The sequence below is a fragment of the Phaethon lepturus genome, unplaced genomic scaffold (assembly GCF_000687285.1).
Source record: "Phaethon lepturus isolate BGI_N335 unplaced genomic scaffold, ASM68728v1 scaffold4233, whole genome shotgun sequence".
In the NCBI taxonomy this organism is placed as follows: domain Eukaryota; kingdom Metazoa; phylum Chordata; class Aves; order Phaethontiformes; family Phaethontidae; genus Phaethon; species Phaethon lepturus.
This window is the reverse complement of record NW_010526906.1, coordinates 110,061-132,636: the sequence shown is the minus strand read 5'-3', so window position 1 is coordinate 132,636 and position 22,576 is coordinate 110,061. Positions and strand designations below refer to the sequence as shown.

Sequence of the window (22,576 nt, the reverse complement as noted above, 5' to 3'; positions counted from 1 at the left end):
AGACTAAAGATCTAAGAAGTTTTCCAGCTCAACTCCAATGCCATGTCCATTCTTACATTGCTAGCACTAATATTTCATAAATGTCTTTTTGCTTTTAAGTGTCCAGATTTAAAACAGTGTGCTGAGATCAGGAAATGAATATGTGAGCAAAGCAAGTATATTTTCTATTTTGCCAGTTTTAAGATAATCTAAACTCACTCTAAAATACTTTCAAGGATTAGACTGTCTATTTCTTCCTTTCAGAGATGTTGCATATTATAAGTAATTTTGTTTTTATGAATATTTGCCTCAAATTCAGTCAAAATGTTTGTTCTTTACTACTTTTTCCTTGATGGTATTCTCCGTAATATCTTCTCCGTGTATCTTTAACTTTTGTCTTTAATTCCGAAGTGGAAACAGTCATGACTGTGTAGGTGTTGAAAGGGAATGAAGTTCACATCCACCGCCTCTGGAAGAATCTAAAAAATGTCCTGAGGATCCATCAAACTGTTAACCAATTAACAAAGTGTAACAAAATTGGCAGGATGCGATTTGCGAGACTAGACTTGATTCTCTAATGCTCCTGCTAAAAAGACCAGATAAATAAATCAGTTTGGAAAATGAAGAGCTGTCTAAAACTACGCTGATTCCTTGAAGCCATCACTGTGTAGTTTGTCCATGTTTTGAGTGAAATATTCGAAGAATATTGTGTTATCAGCACAAAAGAATGGTTGTTCCCTATAAGCAAAGCCTTGTCACTGCTGACGTTGCACATGCTGCATTTGTTTTTTCCTGTAATACTTCAAGTGAAGAACCTAAGTGTAAAACATTGGTGAACAGCTGAAAGGAAGGCCAGCCGTAGCCCCTCAGTGCTGATTGATTTGAATTGGAGCAGCTCCTTTACTGGAAGGATGCTGCCTGCCTTGGAATATCAGTATCTCCTGCAGTTTATGCTCAAGTCCAGTTTTAGCCCATCCTTTCTCAAATTCTGTGACCTATTCAAAAACACATTACAAAAGGTAATACGATTTTTGAATTTCTTGTTGATGTAGGCTGTACAGGGTCGATCTGTCACCCAGCAAGACCGGGATTTACGTGTTGACTTGGGATTTCGAGGAATGCCAATGACAGAAGAGCAGCGACGACAGTTTAGTCCAGGCCCACGCACAACTATGTTTCGTATTCCGGAGTTTAAATGGTCTCCCATGCACCAGAGGCTCCTGACAGACTTGCTTTTTGCACTAGAAACAGATGTACATGTTTGGAGAAGGTAGGTGGTTGTTTCTTCTTTAACTCCTGTTTTGTGTTTCAATCAACAAGGAAAAACTAGATGTGTTGTAGACGGGATGTTACTGGGATAGTGGGAAGGGAAAGCTGGGCTAGTGGGAAGGGAAAGAGCTGGTGTTAGCTGAAGTGCTCTTCTGTATCTTATGTCTTCTCTTTTCACCCCTTCCCAGCCTGTAACAGCTCTATTTCACAGGTAACAATTTCTGTTTTCTTGAGAGATTGTGTAACTCATACATACCTAACTAAACCGAGCTGCTCTATCAGCTTATGTTAGTGTTAGAACCTGCTGCTTCTATTTCAGACCTGAGGAGGACTTGTGTCATTTTTTTCAACTGATCAACTAAAAGAGAGCTTTTCTATCTGCAAGCCAAATAAATAAAAACTCTTTCCTACAACATTTTCTAAAGAATCACTCTTTCTAGTTGACAAATTTTTTTTTGCATGCCAGTTTCTGGTTGTGGTTAGTCTTGGTGGTTATGTTATATTTTATGACAGCAATGTGATTTCCTGGATTTTTTGTACACTTTAACAGAGATACTCAATAACTTACTGTTATCAGAGCCCTTAGGCATGAGACATTTAATTTAATTTCCAGGACAGAATAGTTCATTTTCAGAAAACTTGAGGTTAGTTACATACAAGGACCAATTTATATCGCATTTAATTTCCAGTTTGGTGAACTGTTCTGTGATAGTCACTAGGAAATGGACAATTTTGATTATTTATTTTGGACAAATATGTGGGTTTGTACTTTGTGTTTAGGTAATGCTTGGAGGTTAATGTTCCGTTTGTATATTTTCAATTGAAGAATTTAATTTTTGTTTGCTGGCTGGCAACAATGTTGTTTTGGAAAAAGAACATACAGAATGACTATTCCTCAATATTTTTACACAGTGTTTTATACTTTGGGGGAGTGACTGTTTCATGGGACAATTTCTTACCAATTAGGAGTTGCTGGGATTTCAGCTAATCTATGGCTTGCAAAGCTGTTGCTAATGCTAAATTTAATATTAGTTAATAAAGCTTATATTAGATTAAGGTATCACCATATTATCAAGTTTCTCCTTTAAAACACTAGCAGGTGTTACCACTACATGTTATCAGGGGTGCTTCAAACAGCACTGGTGCAGTATGGTGAACTCTTAATATTAAACAACAACTTTTACGCTGAAGAAACAACCCCACTGCTTTCAGCAGAACTGCCTGTGAAGTGAAGTACTGGTTGTTGGGAATAAAAGGTTATGAGCCATTGTTCTCAACCGGGCATCTGAAACTAATCCTGGTGTGAAAATAGATAACAATCATTTTATTCATTAGACTAGTCCCGTTCATATTTTTAGACAATTTACATGCAAGGTTTTGTAGACAAGATTTTGCCTTTATATCGAAGAGACATTCACGGTCTGGTTGCAAAGAATAAACTTATCTAAACTTTCATTTTAACTGCTTGGTTTTAATCCATCCTTTCTTCTGTTCTTGCAGTCACTCCACAAAGTCTGTGATGGACTTTGTCAATAGCAATGAAAATATTATTTTTGTACACAACACAATACACCTCATTTCCCAGATGGTAGACAATATTATTATTGCTTGTGGAGGAATTTTACCATTGCTGTCAGCAGCCACATCGCCAACTGTAAGTACAATATTTCCACCTAGTGGTCATATTAGAAATTGTTTTTACTAATACAAACCACTGTTTGCCACTGATTTTTCTTCTTTAGGGACTCCTGTCGCCTCTCTGCTGATTCCTTCAAAAAATTTAAATTCATAATCGAAACTGTTCAACTTCGATATACAGAGTGTTTATAATATTTTGCATTTGAAATGCTAATTTTATTAGAGAAGTAGTACTAAGTAAGAATAATATTTCATAGATATTTAATATTGTGTTTGAAACAGAAGACCATTAGGATCATGGTTACAAATCATGATTACTATAACAGTATTACATGCTTTATGATGGCTAGTCATTGATATTCAGAAATTTGTTTTGCATGTCCACCATTTGTTTGCATGCCAAATGATACCAGAAGTCATCCCCTCACTACTCTGTTTACTTCTTCCTTCAGTAGGTCCTGACCTTTGTTCCCTTTTTTTCTAATCCTGTATTGAAATAGGCTGTTATTTTTATCCACTCCGATGTTCTTAGGAAGTTGTAATTTCCTAGGTGATCAGAGTTCAGGCAGGCAGACTAGCCTAATAGAATGCTTCCTGAAGAAGGGATAAATATTTTGTAAATATTGCATTATTGTCAATAGTTATTACATAAATTACATAAATTACATAAATTACATAAATGTGATGCCTTGTCTGTGCGTATAATATCTGTAACTATTTCTTTCATTCTAAATGTTTTACCTTGAACATCCATCCCATAAGAATCTGCAGTTATGGTTGTTCTTTGAAAGGAGAGAAAACGAATCTGAGAAGGGACAAAGAGGCTTCTCTGAAGTAATGTGTCTAGCAGGCACTGGAGGCTACAAATGTAGTTGGGCAGTAAAAGCTCAATTTCTAGCCATTGTTTTCTGGTCATTTGTTTTCTAGACAATTTCTAGAATTTCTGTTTTCTAGACAGTGTTTTCTAGATGATTTCTAGACAATGTTCTAGCCATTGTCTCAATGTTCTAACCATTCAGCAACTGAGATTACCTTGCCTCTACTATTACTTCTAGTTAGCTAACAAAAAAAAAATGTTTTGCACGATTTTATTTGAAAAGTATAAATGTATGGACTAGCAATTGGCTAAACATTAATATGACTTTCAGACAGGCAGTTAATGGTTAAATGTTGTGTCTTTACTATTTTCACTGTGTTAACTGGGAAAATATTTGCTATGAGCAAAAGTGCAAAACTCACAGGAAGACTTTAGTTCTCTGTAGTCACAAGAATGACATCAAGGTTGCTGAATAAAAGATTTTGCAAGCGCTTCATTGTAAATATTGACAAGGATGAGAAGGTGCACACCAAGCCATCTTGAGATGCAGGCTGTACTATCAGTCTTTAGTATTTTTTAAAACAAACATTTTAGAAATCATTTGACAATGAAGATGATTTCTTTGCCATCTTTTATATAATAGAAAAGAGGCAAAATATTAATTAGGCTGCAATTCCATTGAATGATCTTGGTAGTTTTTAGCTCTTACCCTGGTTTGTGTCACTACGGAGCCATTCTATAGAATAATAATTTTGCAGTTCACCATTTCCCTCTAGTCTTGATAATAAATATATGTGAGTGTGTATGTATAGATAGAGAGCTGATACAGCTTTATAAATTACACATCCATCTGTTGAAGATTGTGTGTTTATACTGCCTTGCTACAATAGCAGTGATTTTCAGGCGTTGATACAAAAGATTTCATTTTCAAATTTGTGTATCATGCATGCATTTCTCCACTACACGGGGACTGTGTGTATTACTTAAATGTTCAATTTTTCCACCTGTTAAGGATAATAGAATTAAAAGAAATAGTGAAATAAATTAATTCACTGAAAGATCAGTAGCTGGCTTCAAACTGAATTAATCCTGCTCTGTGAAATTTAAAAGAAAAATTGATTACTTTTGTCCCAGTTGTAGAGGGATGGTGAAGTAATTGATAAAATCACAAATTAACTTCACCTGGAAATAACTGTTACTATCTAGATGACGATTTCATAATCACTTCCACCTAGCAGAGAGCTTCTTCCCTTCCATTCTACTCCATTTCTGCTCTGTCGCTGCCTGTCCATAAACATTACCAGGAAGGTGGATTTATGTGTCATTGTGACAGATACAAAGAGCCCAACACATCCTTCCTCCTTCTCAGAGAAGGTGCTCTCCCTCAATATTGTTCTGGATCACAGTTAGGAGGGGACCTGTTGGGTCCCTGTTGGGCATCACACTACTTCTGAATATTCATATCATATTATGAATGAAAAGAAGTTTCGTACTGATTCTCAGACTTACAATACATTTGCATCTTTGAACAGCTATGGAGAAAATGGGTGGACTGATGGTTAGGAATATATTTCTTCTCAGTCTTGAAAGGTCAAAGTGCTTACAAGCACTTAGTCCAGTGCTTACAATCAGTTAGAAAAAACTCTGTCTCATACTCCTCCTTCCAAGAGCTGCTAACTGGAAGAGAGAAGAAATCTGAAACTGGAATTTTTATATAACACCTACACTGCATAAAACCACTTACCGCAGGCCTTCTAGTGACACTTTCTGCCGGAGTGGCTCTCAAAGGAAGAAAGACCAATACTCTTTTGCCCTCACAGATTCAAAGAATCACAGCATAGCAGAATGGTTGATGCTGGAAGGGACCGCTAGAGGTGAGCTGGTCCAACCTCCCGGCTCAATCAGGGCCACCTAAAGCCAGTTGCCCAGGACTGTGTTCAGATGACTTTTGAGTATCTCTGAGGATGGAGACTCCACCACCTCCCTGGGCAACCTGTGCCAGTGCTCAGTCACTCTCACTACAAAAAGTGTGTCTTGATTTTCAGGTAGAACTTGCTGCGTTTTACTTAATTACATTAATGAATGTTTGTTTCTTTTTCTGCAAGATACACAGTCCAAATTTTGTCTTCCATCTCATTAATCCCTTCCAACCTCAACCATTCTGTGATTCTGTGTCATTTTGTGATTCTGTAATTTAAACTGGGCATGGTACTAGAAGTCCAGTCAAGCGGTGCTGCACTACTCCTGCGAAAGCAAGCTTTCCGCGCGTTACGTGACTGGACCAGCCCAAGGGCCCCGCGGGTTTAGCATTCTGCCTCCAACAGTGACTCTTTGCAGCTTACATCAAAATACAGAAGCCTGAGCAAGCATATCGATTACTCTAATGATACTTCGTTTCAGCTTTTAGGATTTTAACAGCTAGAGAGGGTGTCTGGGCTGTCATGTTTAATAACTACTGAGGAATTTATCCTCCTAGACTTCATCTAATCTTTTTTGAAGCTATTTAGGCCTTTAGCCTCCCTAATATCCTATGGCATTGAGTCTGACAAAGTAATTATATAACCTTTGAAGCACTTGTTTTCTTTGTTTTTTTAAGCCTGCTTAAATGTATAAAGTCACTATGTGCCTTATAGTATACGCTATGAAAGGAGCGGTTAATCATGACTTTATTCATCTCCATATCACTTATGACTTTGTAGGCTTGAGTCATATCTCCTGGCATGCCTGTTTGAATCCATAGAGTCTTCATCTTGTTTAGTCTGTCTTTGAAAGCCTCTGATCCTCCATATCTCTATTCTGTGGAGCTTTTCTGGGGTGTCACAACCCTCACATTTTGTAGATCCTGTAGAATACATATATTCAGTTTATCAACAAGTATGGACTTGTTCTATTTCATTTGTTCCCTTCTCACTTTCATTAATGGTGACTCTCAAATATTCCCACTTAAGTCTTTTGGGCCCATATTGAAATTTTAGAGTAGCAATTCTTACTTATTTCCTCCTAGTCTGTTATATTTGTGGCATAGGTCATGTAATTTACATCTACTAGTAAAAATTAATTTACATTTTTGGTCTAGAACAATAAAATATGAGAGCAAAAAGACTATAGAACAGACAGTAAAGGTCATTCCACCTTTTACTTCAGGATGATAAAACAGGATGGAATTCAGGAAGAGACTAGGGTAAATTTAATTATCCACTTGAAGTACTTCATATGGACTAGATTTCTAACCAGTGGAGATCTACTCAATAGAAGCAAATGATTCAGCTCTCTCTGAGGTAGACGTCTAGTGGCTGGTCAGCCAGATCCCTGTTGATGGGATCCATGGGGTCCATTGACTGCAATGATTGTTAACCTGGAGCTGAATCCAGCCTCTTTTTATGAGGTAGCTTACTTGTTTTCTAAGGGAAAAGATGACAGACAGAAACACATAGTTCCTTTATCAGTCTCACAGTCCTACCTATCCGTAGCTCCTTGACTTCAGTGTGTCAGTCTGAGTTCAAGCAAGGCCTCATCCTGGGCTGGTCCTAAATATCTGTTACAAAACGCTCTTCTCAACAATCTGCTAGATAGAGTTAGTTGTTAGTACATGTGTCCCATTGCCTCTCATTTTTTTAAAGGTATTTCACCTATTTCTCATTAGTAGAATAGATACTGGATATTGGATGCTTGAATTAATTAAGGCTATATTCAGAAAAGAACAAGAGATAAATTTAGCAAAAAGATTCTCAGAATAATGGAGGAATTGCAGATTTTTTTTTTTCTTTTGTGCAACAGATTCTGTATTGTGTTTCCTCCCTTGCTGAAAAAGCAGTTGCGGTTTCTTTAAAAAGATGAATGTTTGGGCAATTTCCCGTTTCAAAAAGACTTTTTCTTTTGGATAGTGATAATTTGTAGTGAAATGACAGTTATTCTGGGCTGGGTCGAAATTACTCCATGATACTTTGTCTGCTGTACAACAGGCAATCTTAATTATGGAATTTCCTGGCTATTGAATTCCTGTAATAGAAATCTGCCTTTTGCTTTGTTTTTTTTAATCCAGACTAGGATGATCTGAATAGTACTGTGAATAGGAGCCTTTAAATATGAATAGGAAGAAGAAAAGAAAAAGTGCTTTAAGTGTGAAAACAACCACCCACAAATTTGTGAGTGACTGAAGAGTGGAGTGAAGGTTATACGTTTGTATGGAATACAGGGGAAAGTTTACTGTAATTCACAGTAATCCATTCCCACATGTTATAGTATTTCCCTGGATTTCAATTCTATACCACCTCTGTCTCAGGGTCTTGTACAAGAACTTGCTTCAAAGTTGGTGTTTTTAAAGGGTTGTCAATTGTATATGTGAAACGATTTGAAGTGCAAGCAGATATTAACAAAAACATATCACCAGTTTTGTTGTTTTACAATATAAGCTGGAATGTGTTCCACTTTGATTCTGATGTCTTACTTATTAAATTGGGGGATATTAGATAACTCTGTCAATATTATAAGGAGGGCATAAAATATAAAATACTGATTTTTTTTTTCTTTCTGTTGGGGAGGTCTTTGAGGCTTTTTTTTTTAATATTAGTTATAAGCAAGACATTTTTAAGATGGTGTACAAGTGTGAAAAGATCATATTTAGGGAGCTGTAAGGAAAAAGGTTTGCAGAAGATGCTTTCTGTTAATAGCAGCTGGTTGCCAGAAAACACTTTGAGTACACGCGAGGAACTTGAAATAATAATTGCTTAGTACAAGGGTAGCAGCTGTGACAAGGACTTGAGGACACTGAATAAAGCAAAAGAAGTTTGAGGAGTTGAAATATATGTGACAATTGAGAGTAAATTTCCAGACCCCTTGCAACTAGTTTGTTTTTCCACTTAGTCTATGAAGCCTGTAATTCTAATTCTTGCTTGCAGCATTTAAAACAGCAGCTCTCAAATTGTGATCTGAGGGCTGCTGGTGTTATAAGAACGACTGTCTACAAAACTCAATTAAACATTTAAAGACAGCCTTATTAGGTCTGTAGATTAAAAGCCAAGATGATATATTTTTTTGTATGTCCTGTGTATAGTGTTAGCATTATCGTGTTCGTGACTCATGTGATGCCACAGGTGCTGTGTGATCTATAACAATTCTGAGAATCAACAGCGGCACACTGATGTAAAAATTTTCAGCTACTAATGGAGAGAAAATAGCCATAGGTTAATTCTCGAGGTGCATCCAGCTACAAAGGAGGAAGACACATTTAAAAATTGGTTAAACATGGTATTTTCTGTTCCAAAAGGAAAGGAAGCGGTTTTTTTCAGCTTGTTTTTCTTTCTGTTAGTTTTTTCCACTATTTAAATGACAAAAATACTGACATATCTTTGAAAATTCAGTTTCTTTCTCTTTTTAAAACATAACCAGTGAAAACTTAAGGATTAGTTCCTAGCTCGTTGTGATAAGAGAGAAAGTGCTTCTACCTAAAATTAAAACATACAAATTTTACACTGCTCTTTAATTGTGAACATTGAAATTTGAAGACTAACTCAGTCCCAGGGACTTAGTGAATTTTTTTTTTCCTGTGGTTCAAAAGCATTCAAATATCCAGTATAATATTGGTTTAGGTTGAGGAAACCACACCCAAATGTAATATATATGATGAGCTATGATTCAAAGGCAGGAGCATTATGCATGAAGAACCAGTTTGCTTTTTGTGATTTACATTTGTTTTCTCAAAGCATTTTAAACATATTTGCCTCTTCATACAAAGATTAACTACTTTATTACATCTCAGTTAAATGGCTTGTTGTAAAACCCTCATTTTATTTCTACATAATCAGTGAAAACATTACTTTGGTTTACATTGCTTCGTAAAATTTCTCTATGTACTGTATAAAAGATGGTTTGGAAAAATCATTGTTTACATGAAGTCCATAATAATGTAAGATTTACAGTTTTCTTTGTGCATTGCTCTCTCTTAGAGATCTTTATTTTCAAATGTTCATGCTGAGCTGAAATGTTTTGATGTTCTAACAATAAATTAAACAAATGTATAATTCCAAGATACTAATTTGTTTCAATTTTACATTGTATTTTTAGTTAACTTAAATAATTTTCTTTTTCTTTTATTGTTGTGATCTGTTGTCTGTTTTGTCTGTTGCATGTCCAGGGTTCTAAGGTTAGTATTGCTGCTGTAAGTTTCAGTTTTTTGCATTTTCAAAAATACCTTCTTTTTGATCATTTAATATTTTGGCTTTTTTATTATTTTCCTGTGTCATATAGTAGGATGTGAATAGGCCTATATTGGGGTGCAATCATTATCTTTTTCTAACATGTTTCCCTTTAGTAACTTAATGCATTGTCAAGTGTGATGCTTGCTGTTAGCTGCCAGACGGAATGTAGGCAGGTCCATGAGCTAATTTAAGTTATAAATGTTGCTGTCAGTAGAAAAACTCTTTAGGGCCTGAACATGTTAATTGTATGGAGGACTTGTAACTGCTCTTAAAGTATCCTAACCAGTCATGGCATGGTGATCAGTTCACTTTTTAAAGAGTTCTTGAGCTACACCAACCTAAAACATTGCTAATACCTGAAGGCAGCTTCATCAACAATGGAGTTTATTTTAAATGTTAATAGAATATCAATGTGATGTATTTAACAGGTAGAACCAATGGTAAGTTTTGCTGTTAAAAAACTGACACTCTTTTTTTTTTTCTTCTATCCAGCAGAATTTTAGGGAGATTTGTAAAAAAAAAGTTGGGGTTTTTTCATTTCAAAAATCTTGGTAAAATGTTATATAAAATGAATTTATTACATAACTTTTTTAAAAAAGCAATAGATATATTAAGTAGAGTATTTAAGACTATGATTGATGCAATACAGTTGAAGCTTGAGAAAAATCAACAGCAGACACTCAACTGGCTGCTAGCAAGCCTTATGTTATATCAAGCATGAGTTTGAAGTTCAAGTTCCTGTAACCACCTATGAGTTTTTCTAGCAGACTGTTATGGTTATAGATTTTTGCAAATCTATTTTATTTGGTTGAGTGCTTTCAAAAATGATGTTCCACTCTGTTATAAAAAACCAGCAACTTTATTTTTCCAAAAAGTAGGAACACAACACACACTAAGCAGGGGAGACCTGGCTAAAGAAGATAGGCTGGAAATCATTCTTCTGAGAGTTGTCGTTTTACCATTTTTCTGATGTTATTGGGCAGATCAGACAGATGACAGCCCTTCCCAAATCACTCATGTAACCGACATGTTACATCCTTAAGAGAAATTAAATGAAGTGGTATCTATCATTGTGGTGACACATGCCACTTTATATCCTTTATCTTTCAAAACAGTTGTTTCCTTCATTCTGTTTGGCACAGTTGGCACTTTTATAATTTTTGATGTAAAACATTCTAAGTGACTCATGAGTGAAAATGCTATTTTAGAAGTATGGGAATAAAGGATTTTTTACTTTTCTGTATTTCTTTCTCTTTAGAGCACTTCTTTTTTCTTTAACAGCACAAAATATATTTTGAATTCTTTTCATAGATATTCCTAAGCAAATTAATAAAAACAAAGACAATGAAAGTAACACTTTTCAAAGGGACCGAACTCTGTGTTCAGAAAAGCCCTGCGATCTGAAATCTTGTTGACAATCAATAAGAATCAGCCACCTGTAAAGAATTTTAAAAATAGTATTTAAGCATATAAATGCGGACACAGCCAAGTACTAAATCCTGTTTTCAGTTTTGCCTAGATCCATAGGTAACTGTGTTTAAACAGATATTTATTTTTTTAATTAAACTTACTGTTTACTCACTTCTCTGCACTGTTATACATTTGAAAGCACGATTCTGGACACGTAGGTATCTTTTTGGTGAAAAGCATGACCCCTTTTAGATTTCAGATATATTGAGCTCATTCAGCATTTTTCTGTGGATTCCTGTTAAGGAGAGTCTAACGCTACGTTAGGAAAGGAATGGCCATCCTCTGGGAGATGTGAGCTGCGCGCCGGATAACTTGTCCTGTTTTTCCTTCCCCCGTGTTCCCTTTTCATGAGGGAGTAAACATACTTTCCTCTGATCTCTAGGAGGGTTGGACTCTGTCAGGTCCCTATATGGCATAAGCACTCCCAGGGTGAATTAATTCATGGAAACAGGGCAAAACTGTCTCTTTTTTCCCACTCCACTCCTCACATTTACTTGTTTACATAAAGGAACATAAAAGCTATGCAGACAGTAATTACTTTCATCTGTTACCTGTCAGTTTGTTTAGCCTGTCAAAGAACGTAAGAGTTCGTTGCACCCTTATACGCTGTGCATTGTTTTGCTATCTGGTCACACTTTGTCTTTATGCTAATAACTTTCTCATTTATATTAGACTTTTTCTAGGTCAACATGTAAATGTAAACAGTTTTCTCACTCTCCATGCTGCCTTTCCTTTGCATTTCACTCACAGTTTATGTTAACGGTAATTGTAGGAGATTTTTAAATAACTTTTCAATGTATTTGGCATTAAGCATAACGATTTAGATTTGTATGTGTAGGTGCTGTCTTTATATTTCAGTTGTATTCAAACTGTTTAATTCAATTATCTCCTTTTAAAGACTGAATTGGAAAATATTGAAGTGACACAAGGAATGTCAGCAGAGACAGCAGTAACTTTTCTCAGCCGTCTGATGGCAATGGTTGATGTACTAGTATTTGCCAGTTCTCTAAATTTTAGTGAGATTGAAGCTGAAAAAAACATGTCTTCTGGAGGTCTAATGCGACAGTGCCTAAGGCTTGGTAAGTCAGCAGACAGTATGTATTAAATAATTACTTACAGATCAATGAGATACAGATGGATCAAATAGCAACATATGTAGGAAAGGACTTGTACTGACTATGATGTGATAAAATAAAAATCCTGTTTATTATTGATTTGATACAGCTTTAAGGTTAATTCAATTTAGGTACAAGAATAAGTTAAAATCACATGTCTGAAATTGTTCTTTCTTATGTATTTCAAGTTGTATATATTTTGGGGGAGTGAAAATATTAAATATAAGTAAGTAAATAGAGATTTTTTTTTTTTTTTTCTTAAGACTGCTTTGCTACCTGCCTGTTGCAGGTTTCCTTATCCAAGTCTCCATGGATTTGGAAGACTACTTACTTATAGGTTATGTAAGATTAAAAGCATGGGATGCATGCGCAGTCTCTGTTGACCTTAATATATGTTGCAACAGCCTGGCACCTCTCTTCACTATTTACTATCTATCTGCTATATACTGTTACAATTAATTTAGGAAATCTAAAAATTTATGAATCATTCAAACAATTCTACGCAAATTATATAATTTTGTCCTTGTGAACATTAAATTTTGGCTGTCATCTGGCATAATGCTGTTTTTGCTAATGTTATGTCCCACATACTTTTTCATCTCTCAAAAGATAAATAATTTTTATACTGAGATTTTGTCCTGTTATTGTTCATACCCCTTATTAGATCATTGATGATTATACTGCTTCTGGTATGAAACTTGTGGTTTATTCACAGTGATCAGTTTTCATCAAATTCTAAATTACTCCTTTTTTTTTATTTATTCTATCTGTACATAAGTACTTTCAGATTTTAAGTGTTGATAACCAATCAATAACATATGAGAGCTCCAGTTCAGGGACTAATAATTTTCAAATTTTAATATAATGATATAGTAGTTATATAAAACAGTTGCTCAACTAAAGAATAAAGTGAGTAAGTCACCATAACACCTTCTTAGTACAGAGTCTAATGTGAGAACTGTGTTGCACTTACTATTTGGACATGGTTATTGAAATATCAAACTAGATGTACAGACTGCTAATTGATGAATATACTAATGAGCCAATATTCTAATTTGTAGTATTTTCATAACTTCTTTTTAGTTTGTTGTGTGGCTGTGAGAAACTGCTTAGAATGTCGGCAAAGGCAGAGAGAGAGAGTGAACAAGACGTCATTAATCAGCAGTAAAACTCAAGATGCTCTTCAGGGTGTAACCGCATCAGCAGCAACCAAGGTAACCCAGTCTTCAGTTACCAACAGCAATGGCAAGTCTATACCGCTGCTTTATAGGATCGGAAAATTATTGTAACTGCCTTCTCAAATATTTGGCAAAAGCTTAGGTTTTTGCTATTAACTGGCTTAAAGTAAAAGTATGTGAGGGGGTTTCTTTGAAACAAGAAAATGTTAATGCAGTGGTATGACTGGAGCAATTTTAAACAGCATTTTCACTCTTGCTCGGTCAACTTCAAAGAGCAAGTCCCCTTACTCACATCTGTCATATATACCTGCACAGCTTTTTTAATCTGTCAGGGCACTTCCAGTTCTGATTAAATCCTGCAGTCACATCTTTGTTGGTGGAATATCTGAGTCCCGCTAACTTCAACAGACTTTTGCACGCACATTAGACATCAGCATTTTCTACCTGATTTTCGGAATGAAACTTATTTATTATTCCGTTACACCTTAGTTTTTCCAGTTTCATTAATTCATTGTCCATCTTTTTTTTAAACTTGTTTAGAGCTTTAAAACTTTGGGAGTCCTGAAACTAAAATCTCAAAGAATCCAGCACAGCCCATGACTAAAATACAACACTTTGTAATAACATAAAGGATCCCTTTTTCTGCTACTATATTTTCATTACTAAATTCAGTGTTTTTTCTTCTCTAAAGACTTTTTCACGTAGAATTTACAAACTCAGCTCCTTTCACGATATTATTTCATTGAACCTCACAAAAACATTACATTTCTCCACATTATCACATTCAGTGCAAAGCAAATCGGTATAAGGAGACTTTTAGGTGTTTAGGCATCATTTGCAATACTTTATAATTTTTTTGAAGGAAGAATACTACTCTATGATTTTGTAATAATAGCAGTTATTCTGTAGTAGTCTGTAATAATTCTCAGTAAAATGAACATAAACTGATTTTTTTTAATATTTCTGCTTATCATTTTTAAATTTTACACATGTATTAAAAATAATTTATTGTATTGCTATGAAACAACTGTAATCTGGAATAAACTTTTGTGAGCAAATTATCTTAACTCTGGATAGAGATACAGTTGCTCTGTCTGAGCATTATGTTGGAAGTATATTGGTAGTAAAAAAACATCTGATGCAATATCTAAAAAAGGAGTCAAATTAAGGTTCTGACAGAAATGCTTTGATATTTGGGAGGTAAAAAAAAAATTCACTACTTTTTATCTTTAGACTCCACTTGAAAATGTCCCTGGCAATCTTTCTCCTATAAAAGACCCTGATAGGCTTCTTCAGGATGTTGATATCAATCGTCTGCGAGCTGTTGTTTTTCGTGATGTGGTGAGTAACATGTGCTGTAAGTCTTTCTTCTTCAAAATCATCACTTATATTTTGGAATAGATTTTGATTGTATCAGAATTTAATATATCTTGTATTAGCCAAATAAACACAGACAGAATAAAGGAGTTATGACCTACGTTGATTAAAACTGTGTTACTAGGGGTCAGCTATTTGTGCATCCAGGTTAGGAGGAAGAATTATTATATGTATTACAGAACTGTGCCAAATTGATTTATAAAGACAATTTTTACTTCTGCTAAACCCATATATACGTATACTATATATAAATATCTATTAAAATGTTTTCCCGATTTCTCTGCAACTGTTTTTAGCATAAAACTGCACCACAATGTGTTTGGTTTTGAAAGTAGTACAATAGGATTTATTATTATATATACGCAAATAGATGTTATGTTTAAACTGCTCCAACCTAAGTTCAAGTGGATTGATGACTGAAGTTAGGAATAGGTTTAAAAAGAAGAAAGTAGAGCTTGACACAAAAAAAATTATCTGTCAGTATGACCTGATCATCTTGAAAGGGCAAGGTTGAATTTGGGTGGAGATCTTCTGTCACCTGCTCTTTTCTTAACTAGAGGAGAAGGGAATAGGGGAAATACTGTTTCTGGCATTTCTATGAAAGAACTTAATAAGGGGATTTCTAGTTATTTTAAGAATTGCAAAGACATGCAGACAAATTAAATAATACCCAGAAAACATGGAAAGCAAGCACTGTATTTGTAAGAGAAAATGCGTACTTGTGGAGTTGAGAGAAGGTGAAGCCACTATAAGAGTAGATAAGAGGCTGAAGTCTTAATTCTGCCATGTGGTGTTTTATACCGTAATAATAATAAAAGACATTTCAGTTGAACTACAGCAACTTAAGCTCACTCAGGATGGTATCTAAGCCATAGATGGTAGTTGCCATAGAACAGCAGATGACATGGGGTGGGAGGAAAAGAAGACAGCAAAGTTGTTGTTGTCCTGGCATTTACTTAAACCAGAGTCCTGGAAAACTAGGATTGCTGCTGACAGTCCTGTTGATGGAGAAGCCAGAATGTACGAGCTGGGATTTATTGCTGGAAGAAAAACAATGGCCATAGCCCTCCTGCTTTTACATGTTGCCAGAAGCTGTTATGCCTGCTTATGCATCCAGTGTTAGCCAGAAAAGCATCTGTGAGCTTAGTTTTCCCTCTAAGGTAAGTGAAGGCAGGAGTACCCCTCACCTTCTTGTGGCAGGAGCTTTTGGAGTCTCATCCTTGGGGCAGCAGAAGTCAGTTAGTTGCCTTTGCTGTTGGGCAGCCTTGAAAGCACTCTCAGAGCAGAGTCATGCTTCTGTTCTGAAAAGCCCATTGGCTCCACAGTTCCAAAGATTTGTGTAGTTGCCAAATTACCTGTAAAATTCAGTACTTAACACATAGTGTGTGCGTAGTACTCCACTGAAAATCCATTAAATCTTCTACATAATCCATCTGCTACTATGCTAACAGATACAACGTTTCAGAAAGGTATTGTTTATTAAGCCTTGTGATGATCTTGTGTGAAAATTCTATGAAAATGTCCACTATTAAAGCCTGTTCCTTTTTTTCCAACCAGGATGACAGCAAACAGGCTCAGTTTTTAGCTTTGGCTGTAGTCTACTTTATTTCTGTTCTGATGGTCTCCAAATACCGCGATATACTAGAACCACAACGAGAAACTGCAAGGTCTGGGAGCCAGGCAGGTAGAAATATCAGACAAGAAATAAATTCACCGACAAGTACAGGTACATTTGTTTTCTTCAAATGTTACTTGATTTATCTACTTATTTTACTACAAAGTATTTTAGTGAGTAGCTTAAGATCCTAATAGGAAATTACTTGCTACTTCTTCTATAATCATTCGGTTCTTATACATACACTGGCAGATTTCAGTTATTCTGTATATTTCCTTATAACATATAATTGATTTTCATTTGCATATTGCTTTTTTATGCCTTTTTTTCTTTAATTTGAAAACAATTAAAAAGAACCAGGGTGCCTGATGGAGTTAAAGCTGTGAAGTACAAGATAGTTGACCAGCACAACTTCCTCAATCTGTTATTTGTTAGGCAGAACAGATATCTTGAACTCTATACCATGAAATGTATAAACAGCAAACACAGCTGTTTGCCCATGTGAACTCCTTTTGTTTGAGTGAGGAGGTTTGTGGAAGGGTAGTGGTAGAGGACTGAGTACTTTCTTGGAGTCCTGCTGTGTTGGTGCCTGCATTTAAAAGCCTGTGGAAACAATATAATAAAAAGGAAACATTTCTATTGCCTTCTTTGACTGAACTGTTCGTGATTTTTATTAGTAGTAGTGGTTTTTCCTAGCATGTGTTCTTCAGCCTGAGAGGGAGGGAGTCTGTTAGCTGTCAGAACATGTCAGAAATTAGGAATCCAAACCTTACCCCGCTTTGTTTCAAATATTTTACACTGTCAGTTCAGTAGGTTTTTTCAAGTCTGATTGGATTGATTATAACTGTACCTTCTGCATTAAAAGAGCTGAAAACAGTAACTGAACTTGTCCATGAAGCTCTTTATGTATGTTTTAATTCTTGTATTGTTTTTTAATTACTTACTTTATTTGTGGAGTTGCTAATTTTTATTCTTCATAGAATTTGTCTTCCAATTTGTGTCATATTTACATTTAGTCATTATTTTCTGATTCATCATGATGTTTTAATTTACTACTTGTGCATAATTTTTTAAGTCCATGTGCTTGTAGGCTTTCCATTGGAAATATACTACATGAATGTCATCAGTTATGAGAAATCATAATTTTTTTGTGCCTTCATGGTTATATGTTATGGTTCTGCACTAAGAAACTGCAAGTTTCAGTGAACTATTTCATCCATGATTGTCTTGTCCATGTGGGTGTGCATCTGTCTCTCTTTTTCTCTCTCTCTGTGTCTGTTTTTCCCCATGAATGTTGCTCTTGAAGTGCCCAAAAAATAGGTATGCTGTTTCCTATCTCTTGATACAGAACTTGTTTCCTTCCTTTAGAAATGCATTTATTTGTTGATAATACCATATTTGCATGTTTCAATGAGATAGGATATCTGTCATGGATCCACAGTGGACCAGGCCACACATGAATATTAGCTGGCTCACATTTGATTCCATGATTTTCTCCACAGTTGTGGTCATACCATCTATCCCTCACCCAAGTTTGAACCATGGATTCCTTGCCAAGTTAATTCCTGAGCAGAGCTTTGCCCACTCATTTTACAAAGGTAATATTAACATCATCTCCTAACCTGTTTGGGTGTTCTTATTTAATGTAATGTAATTCAAGAACTAACTGTGATGTAATTGTTGATAAATAAGTATACGCCTCAGGTTACATGGAGATCAGACCTGACGATACCTTTAAAACTTTATCTTCCTGCCTACATTTCTCCAGGAAATCTCTTCCCCACTTTTACTACATTTATTAACTTTACTTATTATGAAATTTTAAAAAAGCAGTAAGGAGGAGGGAATGGATGTAGAAAATTTTAAATGCTTTTGGTTTGTGGTTATTCTGCTACAATATCAGGTACATGAAAATAAATCAGGCCTATTTTAAAAATATTGCATACCACATAAAGTGTGTAGCACTTTTGTAGTATTCCCTTTCCCCATATCTTTTCCTGTTCTTTTGCCTTCCTTTCCTGCTTTTTTTCTTGCCTTCTTGATGGTATGTAAACCTCTGATATTGTATGTATTGTGAATTATTTTATGCCTGTTAATTAATGTGCTGTGCTGTGCTTTTCTTGAAGGAAACCGCTTTTGTGATCAGAGCAACTATTATATGTTTTGGGCCTGATTTGTTTCGTTCGTTTGTTTGTTTTAGTAGATACTATATAAGGTAGGGAATATGTTTTTCAGATGTCATTACTTGAAAAAGAGAGAGTTACCTGAATGTAACTTTAGCCAAGTTTGCATGTACATTTCCCCATTTATTTGCATGCACTGTGCTGCGAATACAGAAATGTAAAATAGGTTAAGAAATTTAATCTGGTGAAAATGTTCTTGGTATAATTTTGAAAAATCTCAGTGGGTAAAAAGATTGAGTTATAAAAAGAGATTTAAAATTGCATACTGTTTATAAAGAACAGAAATCATTAACTTCCTACTTTAGTAATAAGGCAACTTTTGTTTATCATATGCTGTTCTGGGAGCATTATGTTAAAATACTCATTACATCAACTTAAACTATCGCTATGTTCATCTAGAGTTTCTTAAACTTTTGTGTGTGCATGTATGTATATTATAAATTGTTCTAAATCCTAAAAACTAGTAAGCAAGGGTTTGCAATTTTAATTAATAAGACTATTGTCTGCCATACAAAGAGGAAAAAAATATTTTGGATCATTCAATTTGTCTATGTAATATTCTTTGTTGTGACATAGTTGCATTTGTATGATTTAATCCATCACTGATTAAAAAAGGAATCATTTTCTCTTAGTGCAGAAGAGTACTACAGTACTATGTGGTACTACAGAATAAACCCTTAAAACATCATTCAATCTTGCTTTCTCTTTTTTTTTTTTTTCTCATTTAGAGCATGTTTCTGTGTATCAGTGTATCAGGCATCGGATATTTTATTTTTAACCACCTTTGCTTGAAAATTTGGATTGGTTAGACTGCCTCAAAACACAGTTATTTAAAGACATTTTCATTCGTGTTAAATTTAATAAAATAAAAATAAATTATGCAACATGAGATGATATTGCTATTTGTACAAAACTTGACATTGGATGTAATGGGGGCAATAGGAGGGGAAAAACAGTTTTTCTTCTTACCCACATATAGTACATGAATGAAATATAAGTAATAAAAGCAGAAAAAAGTTTGAGAAGAAATGGAGACAGCCATACAAATTCAGCAAAATATTCAGATAAAGCATTTTTTAAGAATTATGTCTGTTATACTATTGCATATAATATTTGTTTTAGCTTGTGTTTAAGTAAAATATAGTTTTGTTTTTAAAATAGACCTATAGTAAAATTGTGAGCAGGATACAAAAGAAGTGTTTTGGCTTTAGAAACAAATTTTTCAGTAAAGGAAATGTGGCTAGTTATTTTATTTGTTGATATCATCACATCCTTCAAGGTTTTAACTCTATGATGTCTCAGCCTCTTATACCTAACTGCTTCACCTGTTAGAGAATTTTTATTTGTTTATTATATTCTGAACCCAGATTCTCAGTCTTGAACGTTAGGAGGAAATTAAATAAAAAAAAATTACCAACGCTGTCAGAAAAAGCTAAAAGTCAAAACCTATTTTGTCGTTTCAAGAATCTTCCGTTCCAGTGGCTAAGCCAATTGCGTTCCTTTTAGTGATCTGACATGCTTTCAGATGTTGGCAGCAAGCATGTATATATTTTAATATAATTTTAAATTTTGAAGTATTTTAACACATTACAGAGTGGTTTAATGTAGCATTTAAATGTAAATACATACTTTTAAAGCAAAATCCTATTTATTTTAAAATGGATAAAAATTCAGTTGTTACACGGAAGTAAAGTCTCTGTATTTTATTCACCTCACATGACACTAAATGGATGTAAAGAATTCATTCCTAATCAGTCCAATTCAATACAGCAAATTGTATCATTTTTAGAACGGTACAAGACTTCTTTGGGACAGATCTTTATGAATTAAGGGAAAGGGATTGGCTGCTTAAAAAGAAATCCATCTTTAATGGATGGAATCTTAGTGGATGGAATCTAATTATCTGACCAGGAAACTTATCAGGGAAAAGGTAAGATAGGCATAGATATATTACCAGTATTTAAGAAAGATGCTGATTTTGTTTTCAGTGATGCTGCTTTTTATTTTTTCTTTACACGGGGCAATATCTTTACTTAAAATAAATTTAAGGCTGTGTGAGACCCTACTTGTCTCAGGCACATTACAGTATGTGATTGGTGTATGCTTCTTATGAGTAACTACAGTTGTTGTCAAGTTACAAGAATTTCAAACATTATTATACTTGATATGAAACTTTTTGGTTCTTGTATAAAATGTTGACCTTTACCTAGTTTATTGATGATATTATATATTAATAAAATGTGGTATTGGAATAAAAGACTTTAAAAAATGCTTTGCAGGGAAATATGTTCTACCTTTACTTACAAATGTTTTTAGGTGGTAAAATAAGGATTTAATGTTTCTTTTACTGTTAATCAAATATTGTTCACAAGCTATATGTTATCTTATGGTGCTTAAAGGAGAAAGGACACATCCAAGAAGGAAACAATAAACCAATGGTGTCCATGACTGCCATTTAACAATAAAAATGTTTATTTCTTTATAATGTTCTATACTTCTGTATTTATTTTGCTTTCTAAGCTGATCCATGGGAAGGTGAAAGAGGTGTCTTTATCTGTAGATTTACCCCTTTTCATAAGTTTGTCACAAGTGCTTGCGTTTCTTCTACTAGTTTCTGAGAGCTTTAAGGGGTCTGCAGTACTTCTAAAATAGTCTGTGCTTAGTCAGACAAAGCAGAACTTGCAAAATGAAAAGCGAGCTCCCTCTCTTTTCAATTTAGGTTATATATAGTATTACTCTTTGGCATAATGTATTATCGCATTCTCAAGGAAAATAGCAGATTAGAACTATTCTCTTGCATCTGAAGGATGTATGAGAAACACAGTCCTACAAAAGTAAATGTTGCCAGACTTGCTTCTTCCTGTTAATAATACCAAAGAATTAGAATGAGTTAGACTTTTGGGATGTCAGTTGGCTCAGTTTCTCTGAATTTGTGAAGATTTCAAAATGGAGACTTGAAACCGAGAATTATTTAAATGCAAGAGCCTGTCAAGTGGTCTAAAAAGTTAACTGGCCTACAGACCTTTTGGTTCATCAGATTTATTCAGCTGACTGATTAAGTTCTTCAACATAATTAAAATATGGAGGTGTAATAAAGATGGGAATAGCTTTAAAAATGTCTTTGCCAGAAGAGGAGAGTTGTTTTCACCTGACTAGTCAAAGACGATAGAAACATTCTTTATCATTCTCACTGTCTCTGTGACTGTGGGTATTGCAGTATGACCAAAAGCTCTGTACAGTTTTTATCTCAAAATCATCAGTCATACGTGAGTTGTACTTTCTGGAAAATATCAGTAGTGAATCAATGCCTGAGCTAGTCATCCTAGTCCCCCTTTATAATAGGTGGAGAGAAGTCAGGGCACATTTAGGGTACAATTCATCTGGCCTGCCTTAGAGATCTTTTTAAGAGAGAGATAAATTGGGCACTAGAAATCTCTACCTTTTACCATTCACTATAGATGTCATTGTAGACCTCTGCCTTGGTCAGATTTATCCTGGCTCCTTTGACTAGGCTTAACTGAACTCCAGGCACAACACTTGCTTTATGATAAATGCTGACATGAAATACTTTGATCTCAGGAACTTAATCCAGTCTAATGACATTATGTGCCTTAGTAATATCCCCATCCCATAGATGGCTATAATTTGTTAGATGTATGTTCATAGATACATATTCTTCTTTATGAGTACTACATGCATATGGTTTGAAAGTAGGAACTATATATCCGTCTAAACAAT

The 22,576-nt window shown here is 34.8% G+C and overlaps 1 protein-coding gene across 1 annotated transcript in view; it reads left to right on the top strand.

Moving 5' to 3' along the window:
• Positions 1–22,576, top strand: part of NBEA (neurobeachin) — a gene marked incomplete at both ends in the record, with an annotated part of 159,812 nt that overhangs the window by 58,391 nt on the left and 78,845 nt on the right. Inside the window, 8 exons of the mRNA XM_010283206.1 lie at positions 1,032–1,249; positions 2,749–2,902; positions 9,837–9,845; positions 12,269–12,449; positions 13,569–13,699; positions 14,897–15,004; positions 16,598–16,766; positions 18,158–18,253. Coding sequence (XP_010281508.1) covers positions 1,032–1,249; positions 2,749–2,902; positions 9,837–9,845; positions 12,269–12,449; positions 13,569–13,699; positions 14,897–15,004; positions 16,598–16,766; positions 18,158–18,253 — 1,066 coding nt within the window. The remainder of the gene's footprint in view (positions 1–1,031; positions 1,250–2,748; positions 2,903–9,836; positions 9,846–12,268; positions 12,450–13,568; positions 13,700–14,896; positions 15,005–16,597; positions 16,767–18,157; positions 18,254–22,576) is intronic.